Source organism: Zootermopsis nevadensis, unplaced genomic scaffold, assembly GCF_977971745.1.
Source record: "Zootermopsis nevadensis isolate Lab colony 2312 unplaced genomic scaffold, Znev_1.0 Znev_ptg000019l, whole genome shotgun sequence".
Classification (NCBI taxonomy): domain Eukaryota; kingdom Metazoa; phylum Arthropoda; class Insecta; order Blattodea; family Termopsidae; genus Zootermopsis; species Zootermopsis nevadensis.
In genome coordinates, this window is record NW_028259151.1 from 10,710,022 (window position 1) to 10,731,852 (window position 21,831).

The following is a 21,831-nucleotide window of genomic DNA, read 5'->3' on the forward strand; positions in this document are numbered from 1 at the left end:
TGTGAAAAGTGGCACATAAACTACAAAAATGCATCTCCATTTCAGAAAGAAGATGATGATGTTCATGTCATAAGTCATAAATTTCATACAAAGCAAATCAGAAAAACTCACTTGTATGATATTACAATGCTTCGTCTGCCTCCAGGAAGGACAAGGAGCTTATGGGACTGAAAGTCCAAACAAAAGAAATACTGTGACCACGCCACCTCAGGTACACAGAGTAGGCCCGCCTGCTAGCTTCTCCACCAGCCAAAAACTACTGCGCTGACTATAAGGCTCTGTTGTATTTATGTAGAGATAAGGTACTTACTTGAGCATACAGTTTGAGCATATTTGTAGTTGGATTATCTCCAAGCATTGTAAACCACTCGTCAACAGGTTCCTTTGCCAATTTGACAGCAGCTGTCTTTCCAACTCTGAGAATCCCATCTCTCAAAACTTTGGTAATAGGGCAGTGACGGCCTAGACGGCAAACCTACGGCAAATGAAACAGACTTGTAAATTGAGCAATCCTTCATCACCATCACTCACAGAAACCTCATTATCATTAATCAGATGAATCACAACTCAGTTTAAAGCAACCACCTTTTAATATAGGCTCTGCTGCATGCTAAGAGTAGCGCTTAATGCCTTATACCAACTGGAAAACAGTTAAATAAAATAATACTCTGTGGGTACATTACAACATTCTGGGGCAAGGTGTCTCCTAGTCAGGGTTTATGCAGTACATATATATCTTATTCTTCTTCTGCTTTTTTCCTCTCTGTTTTGGAGGTTGCGTCATCTATTCAGACATTTGGTAGGACTCCTTAGACGAGTGATTAGCTCATCGCAAGGCCTCTACCTGTAGACAGGACAGCACAACACAGAAAGACGCGGACAAACATCCATGCTTGGACTCCCAGGATTTCCACCTGTTGAGGTAAGAACCCTGAAGTTTTAGTGGGTTTCTTGCTCCCTCAGGCTTGTCTTCCTTTGGGGCTTTACCCACTCCCAGTAGCCTTACCTTCACTAGGATAGATCATCCCTTGGCTTCCACCACCTTCAGCTAAATCACCCCAGGGTCTTGGCCACAGAATCAGAATACTTCATAGTGATACAACCCAGCCGACTCAATCTAAATTCCAACACTGGTGTTTGATTCTTGACCAAAATTCACTTGCTATAAATGCTGTGTGGGAAGGATTACTGCGATGATGCGAAATTTGCTTGTCCAGCGAAGGATTTACCATTTTCAATGGACGCACTACCACAAATGTTCCAAATCTTGAAGGAAGAATGTCTGTTGACACTTTTGGAGGAATAAATTTGTATGAATAATTCCTTTGCCACAAAAAACAAGTTCAAAAAAGTGTTAACTTTAAATGCTTCACTGGTATTGGAGATTGTCAACTTTCATGATGGTGTTTGCATCGTTTTATTTCTGGGTCCTATTGGATGACCAATCTCTCATCAATAATCACTACTTCATCCAAAAGGTCAGTCTTCCAACAATCTTCATGTTCCAATTCTTCTTCTGTCTTCCAAACCACCAATTAGCAATAATTTCTCACCATTGCAGTCAATTTTTCCATATTTTTATCAGCTTTTGAGGTTGCTGAGTCCAAAGTTTTGTCTCTAATGTCTATCATTCCATACTGAAACTGCTTAACTGATGCAAAAACCTGTGTTCCCTGTCCATAAACTTGCCTTAATATCTTGGACAGGTTTAGTGGCATGTTTCTGTATCTTACTAAAAGTTTAATGTTGATCTCTTGTTCTATGAATTTAGAATGCATGTTTCTTGCAAAAACAGACAAAAATTGTGCTAAAAAACCAGATTCCAAATGTAATACAAATTGAATTCCTAAGACTATGACACAGAACATACAGTCGCACGGCCCAAGGTTTGCCAACTGCTGAATGCAGTTGTTTCTTAAACGCTTACCTCATACGTTGCACTAAGCTCTCTGAAGAAGGTGCGCACCCTTTGAAGAATGTAATCGTTGTCAGGAGCAACAACAATGTAAGCCACATCTCTGGCATAGGAATATGGTTCAAGGAGCAGCTTCTCCCAGTACTGAATAGCATAAGGTGAGAGTGAGAGCCAATCCTTCTCATGGCCAACCATTAACGACGGGATAGGCTGAGGCTCACAACGATCATCAGTCCCTGAAACATGCCAACTTGCATTAGTCTAATGAGTGACTGCAGTTGCTGGACATTTCTCACCTTGTTGCATGCGGGCTATGGCAGTCCTGCACTGTTGGCTTACACCACAAACTATCAACCCTTTAAAGACACTCTACGTACGACTGTAATCATGTTAACTTTGTGGAGAATTTAAAAGAAGAGCATACATACAAGTGGACGGATTTCATTTTTTGAGTTCTTCCATCTGTTAAACTGCCCACATTTTGATGATTTACTGATATACTGCGTTGTGACAAACATGTTTTCAAGATTTATGAACGCAGTGCACTACTGTTTAGGTGCATTATTGGCCACAAATATTTTATCCCTTTAACATTTAACGGAAATGAGCCAAAAACTCCGAAGAACCTACAAATATAAATGCGTTTAACAATAGGAAATGCTGTATTATTTCTAACAAAAGTAATCTGTCATTCTATTATGGCTTCCTCAGCCAGCAAACTGATGTAGTTTAACCTGGTCATGACAAAGGACAAAAAATTGTAGTGGTCTAAATGCTCATTGTAGGGTTATTACTGACCAACATGCAACACACTTTACACATATATTCAAACAATGAATGGTTACTTTTACTGCACTAACAGCAGCATGAACCTGTACCACACATTTTAAACTGCCTGCTTGTATGTCCAAAAACTTTACTCAGCACATTAAAGTCCATTAGAAACTGACTACTTGTGCGGCAGCTCACTATACTGACCTCTGCCGGCAAGTCTGTGGAACTGCCGCCACGTAAGCGGCCCTTTCACGGTGTATGGAGCATCCCAGAGTCTGGTTGTACACTTCTTATGGATCACCTCCTGCAAAAGAGGCCTGAGGCTCTTCATTACCCAGACAATGTCCTGATTACATTGAGGTCCCATGGCCCTTAGGTAAGGCCACCTGTGGACACACGGTGTATTTGAACTCCTGCCTCCATGTTGCATTATTTGCTGCTGTCTCTGCTGCATCTCCTCTACTTTGCACATAGCGACCGTCGTGCTTTCCAACAACGCCTGGCGTCCCTGTTCTAATGCCACGTGGGTCACGTCGTTACCATCCATGAACTCCAACGCATTCACCGTCGTACCATAGGGCACATCGGGTCCCAAATTACCGCGGAACTGTCTCGATGCACGATACAAAGAGTTACTAGAACTCTGAATAATCACACACTGTTCTTTTAACAGTTCCATAACATTCTGTGGAACCAGATCCACTAAATCACCTGCAGTTAAGTTTTCTTGCCCACTTTTACTGGTGTTTGGAAGAAGGTAGGCCAAAAGTGAACCCTTCCTACGGTCACCTGGATCCTCAGCAATACCTGTAATTTCTAGCTCATCCTCGTAAAACAGACCTGAACGATGGGAAAGCCTCCTGTTCACAACAGCACTAAACCCACAACTGCACCTTATTGGGTCCTCTTCGGTAACCATCGCCATTACACTAGGTGCGACACCATGATGCCCTGGGGATGAGCCCATCACATATGATGGGGCAGGACCATTCATTCCCATACCTGGGAATGGAGAGGTCGGCGGGAATGGTAAGGCAGACTGTGATTGTGGAGGTGGAGTTGGAAGGTAGATTCCAGCATCAGCACCTCGGATGTTGCCCACAACTTTTGGCCCTGCATTACAAACACACAACGTACAACTGTCAAAGTTATGATCCCGAAAGATATTTAGAGCAGTATCACATAGAAGAATGTTAACAACCAATGAATTTCCTTCTGGAGCTCGAGCCATTACAGGTGTTGGTGCTGGTTCTACTGAGTTTAAATTCTTGTTGAGGTAGGATGATGCAGTTGAAGTTGCTGGACTGGGAAGTTCGTATGGTGGCGGCGCAGGGCAAGGCGTTCGAACGCCTCCGACCGAACCGGGGCCGCCTGATCGGAGTTGCTGCTGCAAATGAATTGGGAGACCACTGCCTCCCATCGCTGCCAAAGTCATCGGACTTGGTGGAAAATGTGCTGCTGGGGATATAGGTGAGAGGCCAGCCCTGCTATGAGGATGTGGTGGCAGTACAGGATGTGGGAGATGTGCATGAGGTGGAATTACAGCACTTGAATGATGATTACTGGCTACAGAATTAGGTCTTGAGTTGGGTCCAGAGCCAGTAGGTATGAGACTCTGTTGGGATGCTGATTTTTCAACAGACTGCTGCTGCTGCTGCTGTTGTTGTTGTTGATGCTGATACTGTGTCTGCCATGAAGGTTTGTACACGAAGTGAGATGGCAGTGTCACTGGAGGCAGGCTCTGACTCGGAAGGTTTGTAAGTGGAGCATACTTAGACGAACCCACAAACTTGCACACTGCAGGTAGCCGGAACACGTAAGACCAATCGTCTATATTCTCCTCTTGTGGGCTGCCCATGTTTGGATAGATCTCCTGTTTGCAACGGGGAATACAAACACCTACAGGTCCATCTGAAAGTTCTCCCAGAGGTCCATCAGACAAATGCCCACACGGTGATGCAATGGGATTATGTTCTAGGGACGGAGGCGTAGGAAACATCTTTGACAACTCCTCGGGCCTCAGGATGCCTGTTCCACCACAACTGTTGAGTGACGTGCTGCCGCCACTACCGCGGGGAGGCTTCACCACGACGCTGTTTGAAGCTGAATCTTCTGGCAGTCCAGCAGGCTTGTTGGAACCTGGAGGAGTGGGCACCTGTAACTGAATTCAAAATCAACAGCTTAACAAATGTAGCAGTTCTGGTAATTATCATTTATGCTAATGACAAAACTGTCAATGATACTCAATTTGGTATTTTATTTGGATTATCTAAAAGGAGCTGTAAACCTCGTGATAATGTAAACAAGATTCATAAATGCTGTAGCATGATGCTGCATATTTGCCTGTTGTATGGAATCATGGTGCCTGTAACGATTCTCCTTTAACTTCATTCACTGCGCTTTGTGCAATGCAAATGTGACGTACCCAAAAGGAATGATATTTCAGAAAATGTCACACACAGCACTCTTGTTATAGAAGAAAAATATTTTATATTATCATGGAAAAAAAAACAGCTGTCATTAATGACCACAGTCATTATATCAGGCTTTGAATCAAGGATAGTCACTACAGATAATGGGCAGGAACGTGAGCTTCACGGCACATCAATGAGGCAAGTACAACAAGATCATAAAAAAACAAAAACAGACTGAAATATTTCACTGATTGAGGGGAGCATGAAACTTTGGTTGAGCCTGAAGTGCTCATCTTTGACTGACACATAATCTACACAGACAGGACTTTAAAAATAGATGCTATAATTTACAACCATAAAAACAATATTTTTGCTATAAAAATATTTAAATTTAATTCACTTACAGTTTCATCACTTGATGTGTCATCTGAATTATCAAAGATCTGATCAAGATCTTTATAAGATGCTTGAAGACCTTCATTAGTATAAAGAGATGTAGGTTTGTTTGTGGGTCCATTTGGAGTGACAGGATCAAATGGACCCACCGCATTTCCTGGGCCTCCTTTTCGATCTTCCTCCTGCAATCGGCAAAGTAAGAAGGCACTTTACCTGTATTTTCATGTACACATTGTGCAAGCCTTGTATCAGGCTAAATTGTAACTAAGTAAAACTTTTTTAATGCTGTCAGTAGCATCAAATGATATAATGATTATTACCGAATAATGAATCTCAGAGAGTATGGAAGAAACTGCTTGTGATCTAATTCAGCATTTCTCAACCTTTCAAGTACCAACGACACCTCCCCAAACTGTCTCAGAAACTGAATAAATACAGATAATAAATAGGCGTGGTCTTTACTGTCGTGGTTTTCACACCAAAGTGGAAGTAAGAAACTTAAAACAAGAGTGCATCCGAATCAGTTTCTTTTGAATATACTACCTGCAACAACGAATGCCGACCCTGCTTGCCTAATATTCAGACGTCTCATACTGCACAATCATTTTAGTTTTTCACTAATTAATATGTTACTCAGTCTGAAGCATTTTATACATGAATGCTTGATTTTTCCATTTACCAATCCCAAAATAACTGTAACAAGAGATGCAAAGGAAACCTGAGGCACAAATATATTTATTTTTGCTATTTCCTATGCATTTTGATTATGGCTAACACTGTTACAGGATTTTAAATGTGTAAAGCTACTTCTGACTTACGCTGAATATTGGATTTTTGTGAATAATGACACATACCTTAATGGAATTAGTTCGTTTAAAACCCTCCATACTAACAGCAGGTGCAGTCATGTCATCCTCAAATTCATACGGATCAGACCTTTTGTTCAGATGAACACTGTCTACTTCCATCTGGAAAACAAAGAGATGACATTATCCACAACCAAACGAATGCAAATCCCAATGTCTCTTAATACATGTCTAAATTCAAATCCTGCGGTGTGTTATTTTACAGATTTTCCAATCAGTACTTTCTATTGCATCATTTCCAATTTAAATGATTCATAATTAGACTATTTCTTATTAAGGCCATGCAACTTCTTAAAGTAACAGTATCATGAAGAAGAAAACTACGAAGGTTACAAAAAATTATGTTTACTGGCCCCTCCCCTGGTTCTCTTCTGTCAATATATCTTTACGTTACACACGAAACACTGTACAGCAGGCATGGGCAACCTTCATGTAGCCTTGGATGAGATCCAGTTCTCTCATAATGGCTGCAGGCTATGCTATTACATATGACGCAAGTTATTACCAATAGCTGAAAAAATTAAGCCTGAAATTATGGCTAATGATATCAATAAATTAAAAATATGCAAAATTCTTAACCAACCTAAAGTCTGAATGCCAAAAAGCAAATTATAAAATTTCTTTTTTAAAAAACAAGTAGAAAATTAGAAATACATTTTAAAAGTAGGACCACAATATTATTAAAATGTTGAGTAATAATTATGAGAACACAGCATGAAAAAAGCCAGATCATAATGAAAATAATTTGACACATGGCCTTGTGAGTTCTTTACCAAAATGTGAAGCCACCCCTAGCACATTCTTCTTGCACAGGCAACCTTGCTCATTCAGTTCTTGGTTCCATTCTTTAGAAGTCCTCATGGAGGGTACTTTCAAAAGCTAGTTTAACATCATGACAGATTTGGCTGCCTGATACTAGAAGCAACACTGCACCTTTTCATTCAAAAGTATTTTAAGGCGCTGATGCAATGCTAGTCTGTGAACGGAGGAAGAACTGCTTCTTTTGAAAACCTTCATACTTGTAGGCAAGAAGAATGTACAATCTCGAAACCTTGCATACCGTGCAGTGTATTCTTATATAAAATCATGCATTCAAACAAAACTGTTTACACTTGAAAAGACGCTTCATACCAAACGTGTTTCAACCTCAAGAGGTCATGATCAGTGGCAATTTGTTTGAATGCATGATTTTATATAAGAATACGTTAATTATTTAACTTACTGGAATATTGCAGCTTGGCTCTTGTTTAATCTCCTGCTTGATAAAAGGCTGATTCAGGTTGTTTGGTGGTGATGCCACAATTTGTTGTTGCAAATTATATGAATACGGATCAGTTGGACTTGAATGCCTGTTGTAAGGTGGTCTCATCGAGTCTGTTGATCTTGTTTCAGAGGGCTTAAATCTCTTCACCGGATGATTCAACCTAAGAATGATAAATGGAAGTATACACTGCAGATTGGTAGGTCCATACACAGACTGATGTTATTATGACATCAGTATTACAAAATATGTCTTGACACAAACAGAAAATCAGTATGTAATATCCCCAACAGTCATCATTAATAAGTGACTTGCACAAGAACTTGGTGTAAATCTAAAAATATCGGTAACTGTAATTATCATGTAAAATCAACACAGGTCACAACCTACCCCTTAAAACTGAATGATTTTTTTGTGACATTGTAGTCCCAATGAAAGGTAAGTATTTCTGTCAAATTTGACTGCTTTAAGGCCACTAGATTCTTGACATCAGACATCCAAATTCATCAAAAAACCTGTCTTAGAAAAAGTGGCAAAACTTCTAATTCAGTCAGAAGAAGAGCTCGTTTTATGCTAATTTCAAAGTTGAAAAAATGCCCTTTCCAGTGACCTATACACCAACGCATTCTGTACAGTTGTGTTTCGAGGTATTCAAATTTGACATCTGACCCTGTACTTCTCAAAATGCTGTACTCTTTTTAACGCACACACACATCTTGAGCATGCAACTGTTATTCTAAACATCGGCAAATATCAAATTGGGGCTGCAATGGCACTGGGTCTTGTTTACTGTGAACAGCCACTTCACTTGGATTGACGAGGCAACTTTATTTAGCTGACGGGTACGAGTCACGCAGTGTCTGCAGTACTGGAAGGACTGAACTTACTCAACTTGTGTAGTCATACTTCTGTTCCATCATGTCCTCACAGGTAATAAACTACAATGTCACTACCTGCATTTCCTTGATGGTCGTAAGTCATATTCAGGGTTTATTTACCACATTTATATTGCGAGGAAAAGATGACAGCTACTTTTCCTTACCACAGCTGCTCCTTCAAGCCTTGCTTACACATTACGTTTTAATAAAAACCGTCACAGTACCCGTACTTAGAAACTCAATGCTAAACATTTGTAAAACAATCTGAATGCAACACTGACTGGTGAGTCACACATTCTAGTATGTGATATGAGACTTTCACGGCAAATAAACATGAATGTGAGGTAGTTTTACAATATCTAATGTTATGTAACTAACTGCACTACATTTGAAAAGTAAGGTACTTCTGTGAAGATTTACAGGAAGTATTCACCAGAAGAAATAAACATGTTACTGTGGCCTGTGATGTGCAAATAATACATTCAAATGTCAAACATCAAAGTGCATCTTACCATGCATCAAGAGTGGAATAATCATATAATAATTTCGAGGGTTGGTCCTCCTCCAGCAAAAAACTCTCATACTCCTTGGAGGACAGAACAGGTCGTTTGAGGGTCAGGTAGTCTGAGGGGGCGGTAGTGCAGAGAGGGGCTGAAGCCAGCACTGAGTGAGCACTGGCAGGACCCTGAGAACCACCACTAACACTATCCACTGGTTTTGAGACTGGCTCTACACTGGAAGTGGCAGGATATGGTGAGAACACCTGGAATAAAAATAATTACATTAGCTACAATCTATGACATTCCTCTTACCAGAAGTCTTGTATGCATAATTACTGAGAGGAAAGAAAATTCAGAAAGGAAGAGAATGAAATCAAGTTTAGTATATTATGAACATATTACCAGACCTACACTGTATAAATAAAAAAAGTTAAATCAGAAAGCACAGCAACTGCAAGCATACACAAACTCCTTCTGTCACACACTATGGATAATAATTTCAAATTGCATGAATGCATGAAGACACGTACATGTGCACACATATTTGTAACTGAGCTGGATTGTGCTTCCTGACAAATTCTGTACTAATAGCCACGAGAATAAATTAAAAAAACGTGAAAGCAAAATCTTTAATTAATTTGCTTGAGTGAATGTTGATCCTTCTTCCACACAACTCACCTGATTGGATACTGACGAAACTGACTTTGGGCCATTGAGATCTGAGGGTGTGACCTTATCCTGAGATTCCAAAGGGGTGGCAGGCTGAGGCTGGCCAGCACCACTGTTTGAAGGTGGTGGATGTGGGCTCAGAGTGGGCATCGTTTGATCGGCGGGAGGAACTGACGCTGGTTGGGAATGAGGATTTGGCAGTGGGGATGGCGCGGCAGAGGCGGGTGAACCCACTGATGGAACCGGCACAGATTCTCCACCGTGCAAATTTGGGAGTGGGTTGGGGGTCATGGACTGACAATGGGGATATGATGGGAGGCCTCCAGGTGGAGTACCTAAACCTCCCATTACCCTGCACAAAGAAGAAATTTGGAATTATAATGTGTCCAGCCACTTACAATACTGCTGCAATAAACGATCCCATGTTGGCAGTTTAACTCCACAGAGGTATTAAAATGATGAGTACCTTGTAGACCAATTAGCACCATTAACTAGAAACTTTGTAATTAGAATGGCTCATTACCTGTAGCCAGCATCAGAATGCCCTAATATCAGCTACAGTGTATTTGCCTTAATACTTACAAACTTGTACTTAAGTTACTCTTCAACTATTATGAGATTTATACAGACATTTATTAAATTTGCTGGTTACAGTTAATGAAGTTAGACATGTCTCCATGGTCAATGACAACTTCTGTGCACACTTACATTCATTTTAACATTACTTCCTTTTTATATTTTCATTTAAAATGACACCACTGTCTCTCATCTTTGCTATCCCCTGGTTTTATGGAATGTTTCAGCTGTGGTGATGTTTACCAGATAACCGAGTCAGAGACGTGCCATGTTGCCCAGTAAAAGAACTATAATGGATTGCTATAAGGGGAATAATGTAAATACCACTTACGCTCAGATAAAGTGTCCATGATTCAGACAAAACAACACTGTAAACAAGAGCCAGTAATTTTTGCACAAGCAAACCCCATGTTTCTATCCCCAGCTGGTGATTTGCTACATCTTTTTAAATAAAATCATACTTAACCACTCATTTTCTACTTCAGACTGTTGCATTTGTATCCCAACTTCAATCAGCATTCATGTTAATAACAGGAATGTTTGTTTTTTGTAATCTAAACAAGTGACCTGAGAGTTCAGTGATCACTTTGCAACTGTCGAATGAAGGGCTATGTCATGAATGTCTATTCAACCCAAGCTCCTCACTAACATCTAAAACAGTTGTCTTTGTGTTTATATCAAACAAAGCAACTTACCACAAATGTGGTGCGTCTCATTCAATTCCAGTCATTAACATTCATGATGATATAAACTAAAGCAGAGCTTAAAAGCATCAATGACAAAGAGGCAACTTGTTTCATAGCATTCCAAATAATAAAAGCACTAGAACAACTGTAGATTGATTTAAACACATTTCAATTAAAATACTGTACAATACATCTCTCTTGAGCCAAAGAGTTTCTTGAAGTCTAAGAACACCTAATGAACCGTACCATTACAAAACAGTTTTTTCCCTAGTTACCTGACAAATGCAGAGCTGATCGGAAGTTAATGTACTCTCATAACCCATGCTCATAATCCCCAATAGTTTTGTCTGCAAGGTCTTAACATTAAGCTGATTCACAGTGATATTCCTCAGTCATTACTTCAGTTAACTTCATCAAACTTCTTCAACTGCTGTGGTAATTCTTTCTTATTCCAAACTGAGAGTTATTGAATGTAATGTTTTACAACGTGCTTGGATCAACAGAATATGATCACTGCCTGGCGACTTATACCTTGCCGATTAAAATTTTCATCTCTTACCAAGTTTGGACCATGTTCACAGCGTTTCTTAAACTGATTTATGCCCATATAAGAGTCTGACTATAATACTGAACTTTTTTTTAGAGTTTGTTTCACATGACTGATTTCTGTCTCCCGAGCATTCCACTTTTCTCCCTCTAAAAATTACACTAATCTTATGTCTTAAATTGTTTCAATTGTCCACAATGATATGGCTTGGACTCTGCCAACTTTAAACAAAATGCCTGGTTCTCTTATAAAAGTATCACGTGTACCTATAAAAAAATATATAAAAAATTGCATACCTGCAAGTAAGAAACTATTTACTGTATCTCAAAACATGAAAATGCTGAAAGAATAATTACAAAACAAATTGTGCCTGTACCACAACGTTGCATGCTAGCATGCTTCATGCAACACTTCGGTTTAGTAACGACTAAAATGAGAGTGACTCTGTATACAACTGCACACATATTTACACTGTGAAGCTGGCACAGCTGCCCAATAAAATCTCAGTGTTTTAAATTATCCAACATCAAATTAATGAGGTGGTGTTACCGCAAAATAGAAGATCTGAGAGAACTACGTTGTCTTAAGCATTCAAAGCTACATTCATTCACACCATTCCACCAAAGCTCACAGCAATCTATCTTTAAATAACAATAATAGTAATAGTAATAACAATAATAATAGCAACAACAACCAAACGAGGATGCGGAGCTGAGATTTTCAAGACAAGCACAAGAAGGCAAGGATAGGCAGGTCCCAACACAGGGGGTGCAAGTAGCAAGGGCAATAATGCCAACATTACAGTACGGTTAGTTCTCGAGTTATGCCATTATTTCACGTGACACACGAGCCATACGAACCTCGAGAGCGGCCCTGCCACCTCGACAGTCCAAGCCCCTTCCTCGGCTAGGGGCGAACGCCGGTGGAATGGCATCGTGCCCCCTCGCCCGGACCCACGGGTACCCTTCTCGTTTTTCTCACCCTTCACAGTTTTCACACCCCCGATACTATTAACTCCTCCCTTGTTCTGAGCCATATGTTTTGCACCTGCACCTTTCTTATACCTGAAAGTTTGGAAGCACGATGTGTCACACAGCTGCCCTCAGGTAGTACTGGCTAATGTTTTCATTCGCTACAGGGCTGAACATTTTCCTGTGTATTTATATAAACAGTGCCTAAAATAAAGGGCAACCCCCACGTCCACTCCACCCCTAAAGAACTACCTACTTAAGTGAAAAGAATGGTAAACAACTGAAGACTAAAGTGCTCAACAAACTGTGCTGCATCATTACATATTTTAACTGACTGATACATCAAATCACTATGGAACAAACAACACATTTTCAAGTACTACAAACAGTGACAGAACAGCTAGTGCTCCACATGCTGTGCAGATATTTAGTATTTAGGAATACATCTGAATATAAGACAAAATGACAATGGAATATTTACTAACATAACACGAAAACAGACGAGAGTCCACCACAACAAACAGAAAATAATATCTGAGTATCTACTTTACAAGCATTGGCTATAAATACTGAAGGTATACTGTTTCTAAAATAAAGCCTTTTTTGCACACAGATACATTATAAGGCACATAACATCATTCTCATAAAATAATGTGTCAACAAGACATACAATCAAAATGCAGTCATCATGCTTCATTAAACTATAATGCCTTTAGCTCCACAAGACAACGCCTGTCATGAGAAAAGCTAAATGTAAGATTTTTGTTACTAAAAGGCAATGTAAAAATCAAAACACAGAGCCCTAATTGCCATAATATCCATTAAAAAAAGCACACTACCAAAGAGTAAAAACATTTACCCACAAATAAGTCACTGGAAAAAGCAATGGTGAATTTCACTGTCAATTGAAAACAGTAACTTCTTCTGTCATTCACATTCGAGGAAAGTAATGATAAGATACACTCAACGCAACCAACGGAATGTACTTAGTCCATCTGATTTCTAACACCTAAATGATATGTCATTCAATTGTCCTGTAATTATCTAACCAAAGTCTAATATCACAAAGTGTTATCTGTAATTTAATTAAATTAAATGGAAATTCCTATTCATAATCCTTAGAAGTAGTGGCAAAAGAATGTCCTTACAAGGATCACTTATAATGAAACTTTTTATCTACCTTAATTACTTCCACTATGTTAATTCTCACATTATTAAATTATTATATAGGTTTAGCAAGTAAAAGAGAAACTCACTTTGAGCAGCTGCATGTGGATTTTCGTGTAGGGTCTATGAAATCCCACTGTCCTGCTTGTGGCAGTTGACTGGGAATACCGTCACTACCGACGCCATTCTGTTCTGTACTGTCATGTTGGGTAGGATTCAGGGTACTGTCCTGCCAAACATGTTCTGGCAGCCTGGTTGCTGGAGTAGGACTATGTTGCATTGAAGCTGGATGATGACCACTTGCTGCTGCAGGAAAGGGTGAAGACGGACAAGGCGGCCGGCTACGCGCGGTAATGGACTGTGGACAGGGTGAACACGGAGGTGTCACGACGGCAGCGGATGATGGCGGAAGTCCGACGGTCTTCATTACGGCCACTGCCGTGCCTGTTGGAGATACAGCGCCCTGGCGAACGGCTGATGACGGAGACGCCGCCGGATCATCCATGTCCGTAACCAGCACGTAACACGTGGGGTAGCGCATTTTCACGCCTCCCACCACAACTTCAACAGCAAGAGGCAGAAGAACTTCTTCACTCCCGGCTTCACAGCTTGAGAACTTGGTGTCGATGGGATAAAAGTGGCGCCATTCATCCAACTGACGCTTTGTTTGGACATCCATTGTCTTGTAGGCCTGACCCGTGAGAGTTCCCGCTAATCCAAAAGGTGCCAATATCACTGAAAAACACACACCTACAGTAAATGTTTATACACTTCTGAACAGCAATTCAAATTGGTCACATGTTAACAGTAATTCATCTGTCTCACTAATAAGCAGCAAAGCACATACAAAGCGCTGCAAATTCCTGCTGTTTTCCGACTTACAGCTTTTGCATAGATCTTGTGCTTGCTCTTGGATGTTGTATAATTTCAGCTCACATCTCAGAACCAGAAGACTGTTAATGTGGGCCAGGAGAAAAAAATAGTGACAGGGGAGGATGGGGGGAAAAAGCAAACAGCAGGAAAAAAACAACTACATAAATCTTCTACGAAAGCTGCATACATAAGTAAAACGCTGGACTCGCAGTGTTCTGTACTGACTCATAAACTATGATAAGCCTAAATCACATGCCAAAGAGCTTTGTCCCGAACACCTTTGCCAATTAACCCCATTCATGATTTATCTTAAGATATCTCAGGCCGGTGACTTTGCGACAATATTAACCCAAGTTATTTCAGTTTTCTCAGGATAATAATCATGAATATTATCCAAATAACAACTTGTTTTGTACAATAAATATTTTTCATCAAAAAACATATCAATACTTTCATTTTTGTGGCTATATTCCAAATGTGAAATAAAAGATAAATTTTAGGGTCATATTTCCAGGAAATCAGGGAAATGGTTATTTACCAAAATTGCTTCTTCATTCATATTTCCTTCATAAAAAGGGGGCCAAGAGTCATTGTGATTGGTCTAATGAACATTTCTGTGTGGGAAGCGATCTTCAATCAAGCAATACAGAAACAGTGGAGCTCTTGCAGACTCCGACCGCTATTTCTCGATGTAACGATAAAGGACACTGAAGAACCGTGTTGTTGTTAGTCATGGTGGCAATGCCAGTTCTGCAGGTACATCTCTTTCATTGAATTGTGAGGTGTGGTGTTCCAAGGCCCACTGATACAAAGGCAGACCCTGATATCTACATCCAAGGGCGTGTTGCAAGTGCCTGCACATTTTCCAACAGGCCTATCGTTGGCCCCAAGACTAAGTAAATTAAAATTAAATCCGTGGCGTAACAGCTCCAGAGAGCCAAAGCCGACTAGCTTGACTGCTGGCCTCACGTTCACATGCCTAAGCAGAAGTGAACTAACCCAAGACTAAGTAGCATATACTAAACTGTATCACATTTTAATAAGTGTTTTAAGGCTCAGAGAGCTTCATAAGCCACAGTTTCCATTATGACCCTGGGAATAAAGCAACACATCATCTTCACCGTTTCATAATAGCTGGTCATTATGTATGAAGCCACATGTTCTGATCTGCTGTTCACACACAACAAACACAAAATAAAAGCAAATACCTGGTATGCCTGAGGAGGAAGTTTGGGCTTGGAGAAGATGCTGATGTGTCAGGTTCCGTACCAAAGGATGCATTCGAACGTCCATGCTTGCGCACACTGTGCTCTCCCCATGCACGAAGAATGCAAATGAGAATGAGAAATGGGTGCTGAAAACACATTAACAAAACTCTCAGTCTTATTTCAGTTTAATAAAATTCATTCATTCATGCACATCACCATTTTCAGTTCACATCGAATTACACACCTTATCCAATTTACAAGGACACATTATCTTATGTTCATGTAAATGTATCAACTGTGGTCAGAAATTGCAAGAAATGCTTTATGAAAAAATACAATACTGGCCAGTGTCACACGTCAAACACTCTTCACTAAACAAATTCCCATGAAACCACGTTGTCTAAAGTTTGTGGTGTAAATACAGCGAATACTTTTGAAATTTCACTATTTCTTATATACTGATAAATATGACAGGGTGAAATAAAGACTACACCAAACTACACCATGTCCCATAATTATCTTTACAACTTTAACTCTTAATAACCAAATAATGAGATGAGATATAAAAATGTGGTTTTTTTTTGCATATGAAAGAGTAACTCTCAAAGTTCTTTTTTACGTTTACTTGCAGGTTACGCTACACTTATTGAAAATGGCTACTTCACAGGAAATGGCGCAGTGTTTCCTGGTTCATAGAGACCAGATTAGATACACAGGTCCAACGACATTTCCGGACTACATATGGAAGAGAACCACCATCAAGACCCACGATTCGTGGCTGGCACCGCACGTTTATGGAAACTGGCAGTGTCCCGCATCAAAAGGGCGCTGGCCGGCCAAGCACAAGTGCAAAGGATACCAAACGTGTTCGTCAGGCGTAGCCCTAGCAAGTCCACTCGCACAATCACAGCCAACGTTTACTTGGACATGATGACACACTTTGTTACTCCACAATTGGAGGATCTACAACCACGTATCATCTTCCAGCAGGATGGTGCACCCCCGCACTGGGCTCTTTTTGTCCGTGACTTCCTTAATGAAAAATCTCCTCATCGATGGATTGGAAGGGATGGTCCAATTGCTTGGTCACCTCATTCACCTGACATAACCCCTCTGGAGTTTTTTTATGGGGATATGTTAAGGACATTGTGTACCGAACAGAAGTTTGCAATTTGGAAGACCTGAGACGAAGGATTACTGCAGCCATCGCAACAATTGATGCAGGGATACTAGAGCAAACATGGCAAGAAATCAAATTTCGTTTTGACGTGCTACATGCAACTAATGGTGCGCACATAGAGGTGTATTAAAGAAAAAAACTTTGAGAGTTACTCTTTCATATGCAAAAACCCACATTGTTATATCTCATCTCATTATTTGGTTATTAAGTGTTAAAGTTGTAAAGATAATTGTGGGACACGGTGAAAAGGAAATTAAACTGGCATGTTAATTCTATTACCTCTTGCTGATAAGCTTCTCTGATCCATCATATGGCTGAACAAACCACTTGCCAATTCGAACGAAATCACGAGACAGCAAACACCTGGAAAAAGAAACATAGTACAGACTCAAGGCAATGCATGAGTGCACTTTATAACACCAACTTCTACGTATTATACTGATGGCACTGCAGTGGAAATGGAAGCTGGCGTAAGTAAGGCAACAGTGAATTTTACAATCCCGAGGCATTCATTACAAAACAATTCAATCAACACAACATATTCTCTCCCAACAAGCAATTTTCGTTTGTTCCAGAAAGACCCCCCAAACTGATCAAAATTATCTTCCTTGATAAAAAAATATATCTATGTGCATGCGCGCACGAGTGTGTGTGTGTGTGTGTGAGAGAGAAACATTCTTTCGCCCCATTTTTGTAGCTAATAATTTTTACTGCCCTATGCCAAGAGAACTGCTACGTGCACTCTGCCCATTCCTCTTCGAAACACATTACGCATTGTGTATACGAATAATGTTACAGGTGTCAACACACATTTTTTGGAAAAGTGCGGCCACTCCCAGCATGCTCTTGGCTTCGGGCTTCAAGGGGTAAAATGCACCAAGTACGAAATGCGTACACCCAGCTAGTCAAGAAATTTCACACATTTCATCAAACCCAATGGTTCATTGCCGTGTCCTCAAGAGTCCAGGAACATTTTCAAGTGTGAGCTGTCAGCTCCTCGCAACAACAAACAGAAATACTAAATCATAAATGGGAAAAGGATATGGAAGGAAGTGGTCGTGGCGTAATTTAAGATAATATCCCTGCATTTGCCTGGAGGAACTGAGGAAAACCATAAAAACCTCAAAATAGCTGGTCTCTAGGCTGAGATTCTAGAAGCTGGTGCTAGATGAAGATAGCTTCATGTTACAGTTCCATTACCCCTAGAAAGTGCCCTTTGTGCCATGAAGAAAAAGGTTCATTTGGCCCTATCAGTAGCTCGTAGTGTCAGAATACAAATATTAATGAATAATAAACAGGATAAGACATGGAAGGAATGACTGAGGAAGCCCGCGCAAAGCTCGGCGAGGACAGCGCGTCTCTGGGACCTTGTGAATGTGAAGCACAAGCACTAAGGATTCTACTATCACGTACTTCTGCGCGAGAGGACACTGCATCATGACACAGAATATGACTCATTCACACTCCATGACAACGCTCTGGCAGGAAACAAAAAGTGGAGCAAAAGTTGGGGGCTATATGAAAAGGCTAATCTATTAACATCTACAATACACCTGAAACTAATTACTCATTAGAACTGTTTTCACCATTTGATCACCATATGACATGTTCTGGGTTTCTATGCGGTACCTTTCGATGAGATTATGCAAAGCCTTGAAGAGAAGAGACCTGCATTCGTATGATAAGCCACTTTCCCACGATCCTTGCTCGCCATCTGGAACAAACAATGAAATATCTTAGTAGCAAACTTCTTTTTAAAAATATTCTGACTATCAAAATAAAAAGTGGCATATAACACGTTAAGGCTTTCCCCAATAGCAAAATGAAGCTTGTAAGATCTTTTTCTGCTGGAACAGAATCTGACCATGCTCAAAGTGTCACTAATAATCTCAAGCACAAGCATGGGAAGAGCATTCCAGAAAAGCATCATCGACCGACCGACCGACCGAGGAAGAGATGGGAGGATCAAGTCTAAACTTAATCCCTGACCACTGATGACGTTTTTCTAATTCACCAGGAAGAGAATGTTTCTGTTTCGTACGGACCTCGCAAGTAAGTTTATGTTTATGATCTAATTAATTCCATATTTAACTGCGGTTCAGTTGCTACTGCAATGGAAAGAATTTTGGACGGCTACATGTTATTATTTTAAATTCTATAAGAAACTTCTAGAAGTTACAAATTTTTCTATGATTTCAGTACCACACACAAAGCAGTATTAGTGATGAATCCAACTGAGAAGATCGCATGAGCGAAATAAATGAATTATTCATGGTTGGAAATGAACTCCAGTGATTAATGAATATCCATCAGCTGGTTGGGGGTGGGATACGGTGAGCGACGTATAAAACTTTGTTCCTTGCGAGTCTGTTAACCTCCTCTCTTCTGTGCGAGATTTCGTGTGCAGAGGCAGCTCTTCACTTTGTATCGGCGACGTCTCCTGCGACCACAACACGGCCAGCGACTGCTGTGTCTATTAACACGGTCGACAGACAGCATGGGACCAACTCATACTTCAACCATCCCAGAGGCTGTCATTTTCTCAGAATCTCTGACTCTTCCAGATTGCTGGGATCAAACGACGGGCTCTTCTCAAAGTAATGCAGACATCGACACAATATTTTTTTATACGTATCACCACCATCATCATCAGGGAAAAGCCTGCAACCAGGTCATCATCGCCACAACACAATTAATTACCTTCACTACTCTGATGCAGCAAGAACTGCCAGCCGCTGCCTCCTGTGCGTCCTACCCAGATTACCTCTCGACGACTGAAGGCAAAATGCGGGCATGCCTGTCTGTTTCTTTTGCGACAACTGACGACTTTGGCCTCGTGGAATATTTTAACAGTTGTCTTAAGCACGCGGCACCTTCCATGGCGTCCTCTTCATTGGGGCTCTGTTTCTTCTGGCTGCTGCTGAAGGCAAGGCTTATGAATTTTCTGGAGTGTCCATCGCTCACCAGCGCGGCTCTCTGATTGGTCGTTCATTCTTGAGGCTGTTCTCATCTCTTCTATTCGTTCTTCCACGACACGCACGTGTTTCAACTAGGGAACGGCTGGACGGATTTTAATAAAACTTGACATGCGTGTTATGCCACTCGAGGTTCGCCGAAAACTGGAGACTGAAGTGAATTTAAAGGTGGCAAAGTCATACATGGACTTTGATGACACTCAGCAGCAAACGCAAACTTGACTCTGCGCCCTTGAGTAAAAGCGAAACAGAAACGACTCGACACGAAAGAAAGAGTTGCCTCGAAGTCTTCGAACACACTCAATATTCTGAAGGCTTCTTTGCTGTTAGGTTGCAAACAACAAGCACGTCCGTCCTTTACGGGAGCAGGAGGTGGTTCTCGCCACCGCGTCCCACTATCCCGAAATCGACAACCGCTGAAGCCTCGTCGACTCCTGGGACCAACTGGAGGATTGGTGGCGGGACGGAAAAGTGCGCGCGCATTTTTTACGGCGAGGGAGAGCAAACCCAGACTGCAGTCAACCTCAGATGACTGAGGTGAAGCCAATTCTGACGATGCGTTCAATCACACTAATAATTAATTATGACCATACGTAATATTGCAAAACCTCTCGCCGAGGGGACGATTGCATCTGAACAGCTTCGACATTTATGTTTCGGTAAAATTGTCGCGTCAACACACGCGTAAATGCAAGGCGTCACCTACACCTGGACTGGGTCAACGACTTCCCTTCGGGTAAGGAAGACACCGGAAATTTCGTGACTGCCTTTTATACTCGACACAGTCTGCCACGCCCTCAGACCTGCTTCGGGCACCCCAAGGCGACGGAAGAAAGTGAAACTGCTCCCTGTGGGGGAAATGGACCCTGGAGGGGGGGGGGGTCAATATCCAGCGGCTCCGTCCTTCAGCAGTGACAAACGCATTCTCGTTGCAAACCTCCCCATTCTGCGCCCACCTGATGCACGAACGTCGGAAAATTTAGGCAGACGACTCGCGTAACCTTCGGAGATGACCAAAGAAGACCACCGAGGCGTTGGTTTGAGGCGCAGCAGAAGACAGCGACTGTCGTTCAGGGGCCAAACGCACTTATTTAATCGCCGTATCTCGCTACGGAAGAAGGCTGCTTGCACTACGGAGCAACGCGAGTCCGGCCGGCCCTTTCTTAACGGACCAGGAGTCAACGGCCAACGCTTTCTCGTCACGCGTTTTAATCGCGGTCAGTAAACACCGAGAGATGGCTTCTTCAGGATTGAAGTTCGGTAGAAGTTTGCGACGTTTCGGAAGAAAAGCTAAGCCCACGTTCACGACATTTGTATACGCACTGAGGAATTGTAAAACGGCAGGGTTTGTCGCACAAGCCTACAAAAAAGCTCGACTCCTGCAAAACAAAGCGACAATTCGTTTCTCCACAGTCAGTTGTGTGTCAACTGACACCCGTTTCCAGAAAAAACCTCTCCAAATTTTCTCGCTCTTTTTAGCCTCGTTCCCGTATTTGCCTATTTCTCATTTCTAACCTGCAGAATCCACGAGCCCAGAGTCGAAAAGCCGGAACACGGGAAACAAATAAGCCACATTTTTATACCGGGGACCGCAAAATGACCTCGTGATGAAGTCCTCTTCGCTTAAAACTACGTCCGATGTTCCACGTGGCAAATCGCACTTTCGCCCGTGTCCACCCCACAAGAGCCCACCAGTGACGGCGTTCCTTAAACAAGTTCTTGAGACGCCCACTGGACGCAAAGACAAAGTTCAACGAGAACACAACCCACCCCACGTAACAGCTGTTCTGGAAATCAGATGGGGGGGGGGGGGGGCGAGTGGCGTTGTCCCGAATAAGACCTCCTCCGCTCAACATGCAACCAGAGGACCCAGCGGTCTTACACGTCAGTGATGACGTAGTCAGTGTCGTCATCTAACCTCGGTGGCGCGATCGGAGGGCAACGGTCGATTGCACCGAATAACTGGCCGTACGAC

The 21,831-nt window shown here is 41.5% G+C and overlaps 1 protein-coding gene across 3 annotated transcripts in view; it reads right to left on the reverse strand.

Moving 5' to 3' along the window:
• skd (mediator complex subunit skuld) overlaps window positions 1-21,831 on the reverse strand; it is a 52,076-nt gene that overhangs the window by 18,025 nt on the left and 12,220 nt on the right. Inside the window, exons 3-15 of one of the 3 annotated variants that reach the window (XM_087351315.1) lie at window positions 18,511-18,595; window positions 17,161-17,244; window positions 15,702-15,847; window positions 13,710-14,355; window positions 12,343-12,546; window positions 9,683-10,025; window positions 9,017-9,267; window positions 7,588-7,789; window positions 6,354-6,467; window positions 5,508-5,681; window positions 2,894-4,850; window positions 1,928-2,151; window positions 311-475 (exon numbers count right to left, since the gene is read on the reverse strand). In XM_087351315.1, the coding sequence (XP_087207441.1) occupies window positions 311-475; window positions 1,928-2,151; window positions 2,894-4,850; window positions 5,508-5,681; window positions 6,354-6,467; window positions 7,588-7,789; window positions 9,017-9,267; window positions 9,683-10,025; window positions 12,343-12,546; window positions 13,710-14,355; window positions 15,702-15,847; window positions 17,161-17,244; window positions 18,511-18,595 (4,595 nt within the window). Of the gene's footprint in view, window positions 1-310; window positions 476-1,927; window positions 2,152-2,893; window positions 4,851-5,507; window positions 5,682-6,353; window positions 6,468-7,587; window positions 7,790-9,016; window positions 9,268-9,682; window positions 10,026-12,342; window positions 12,547-13,709; window positions 14,371-15,701; window positions 15,848-17,160; window positions 17,245-18,510; window positions 18,596-21,831 lie in introns of all 3 variants that reach the window. The other 2 variants (XM_087351314.1, XM_022086613.2) reach the window with 2 other exon arrangements.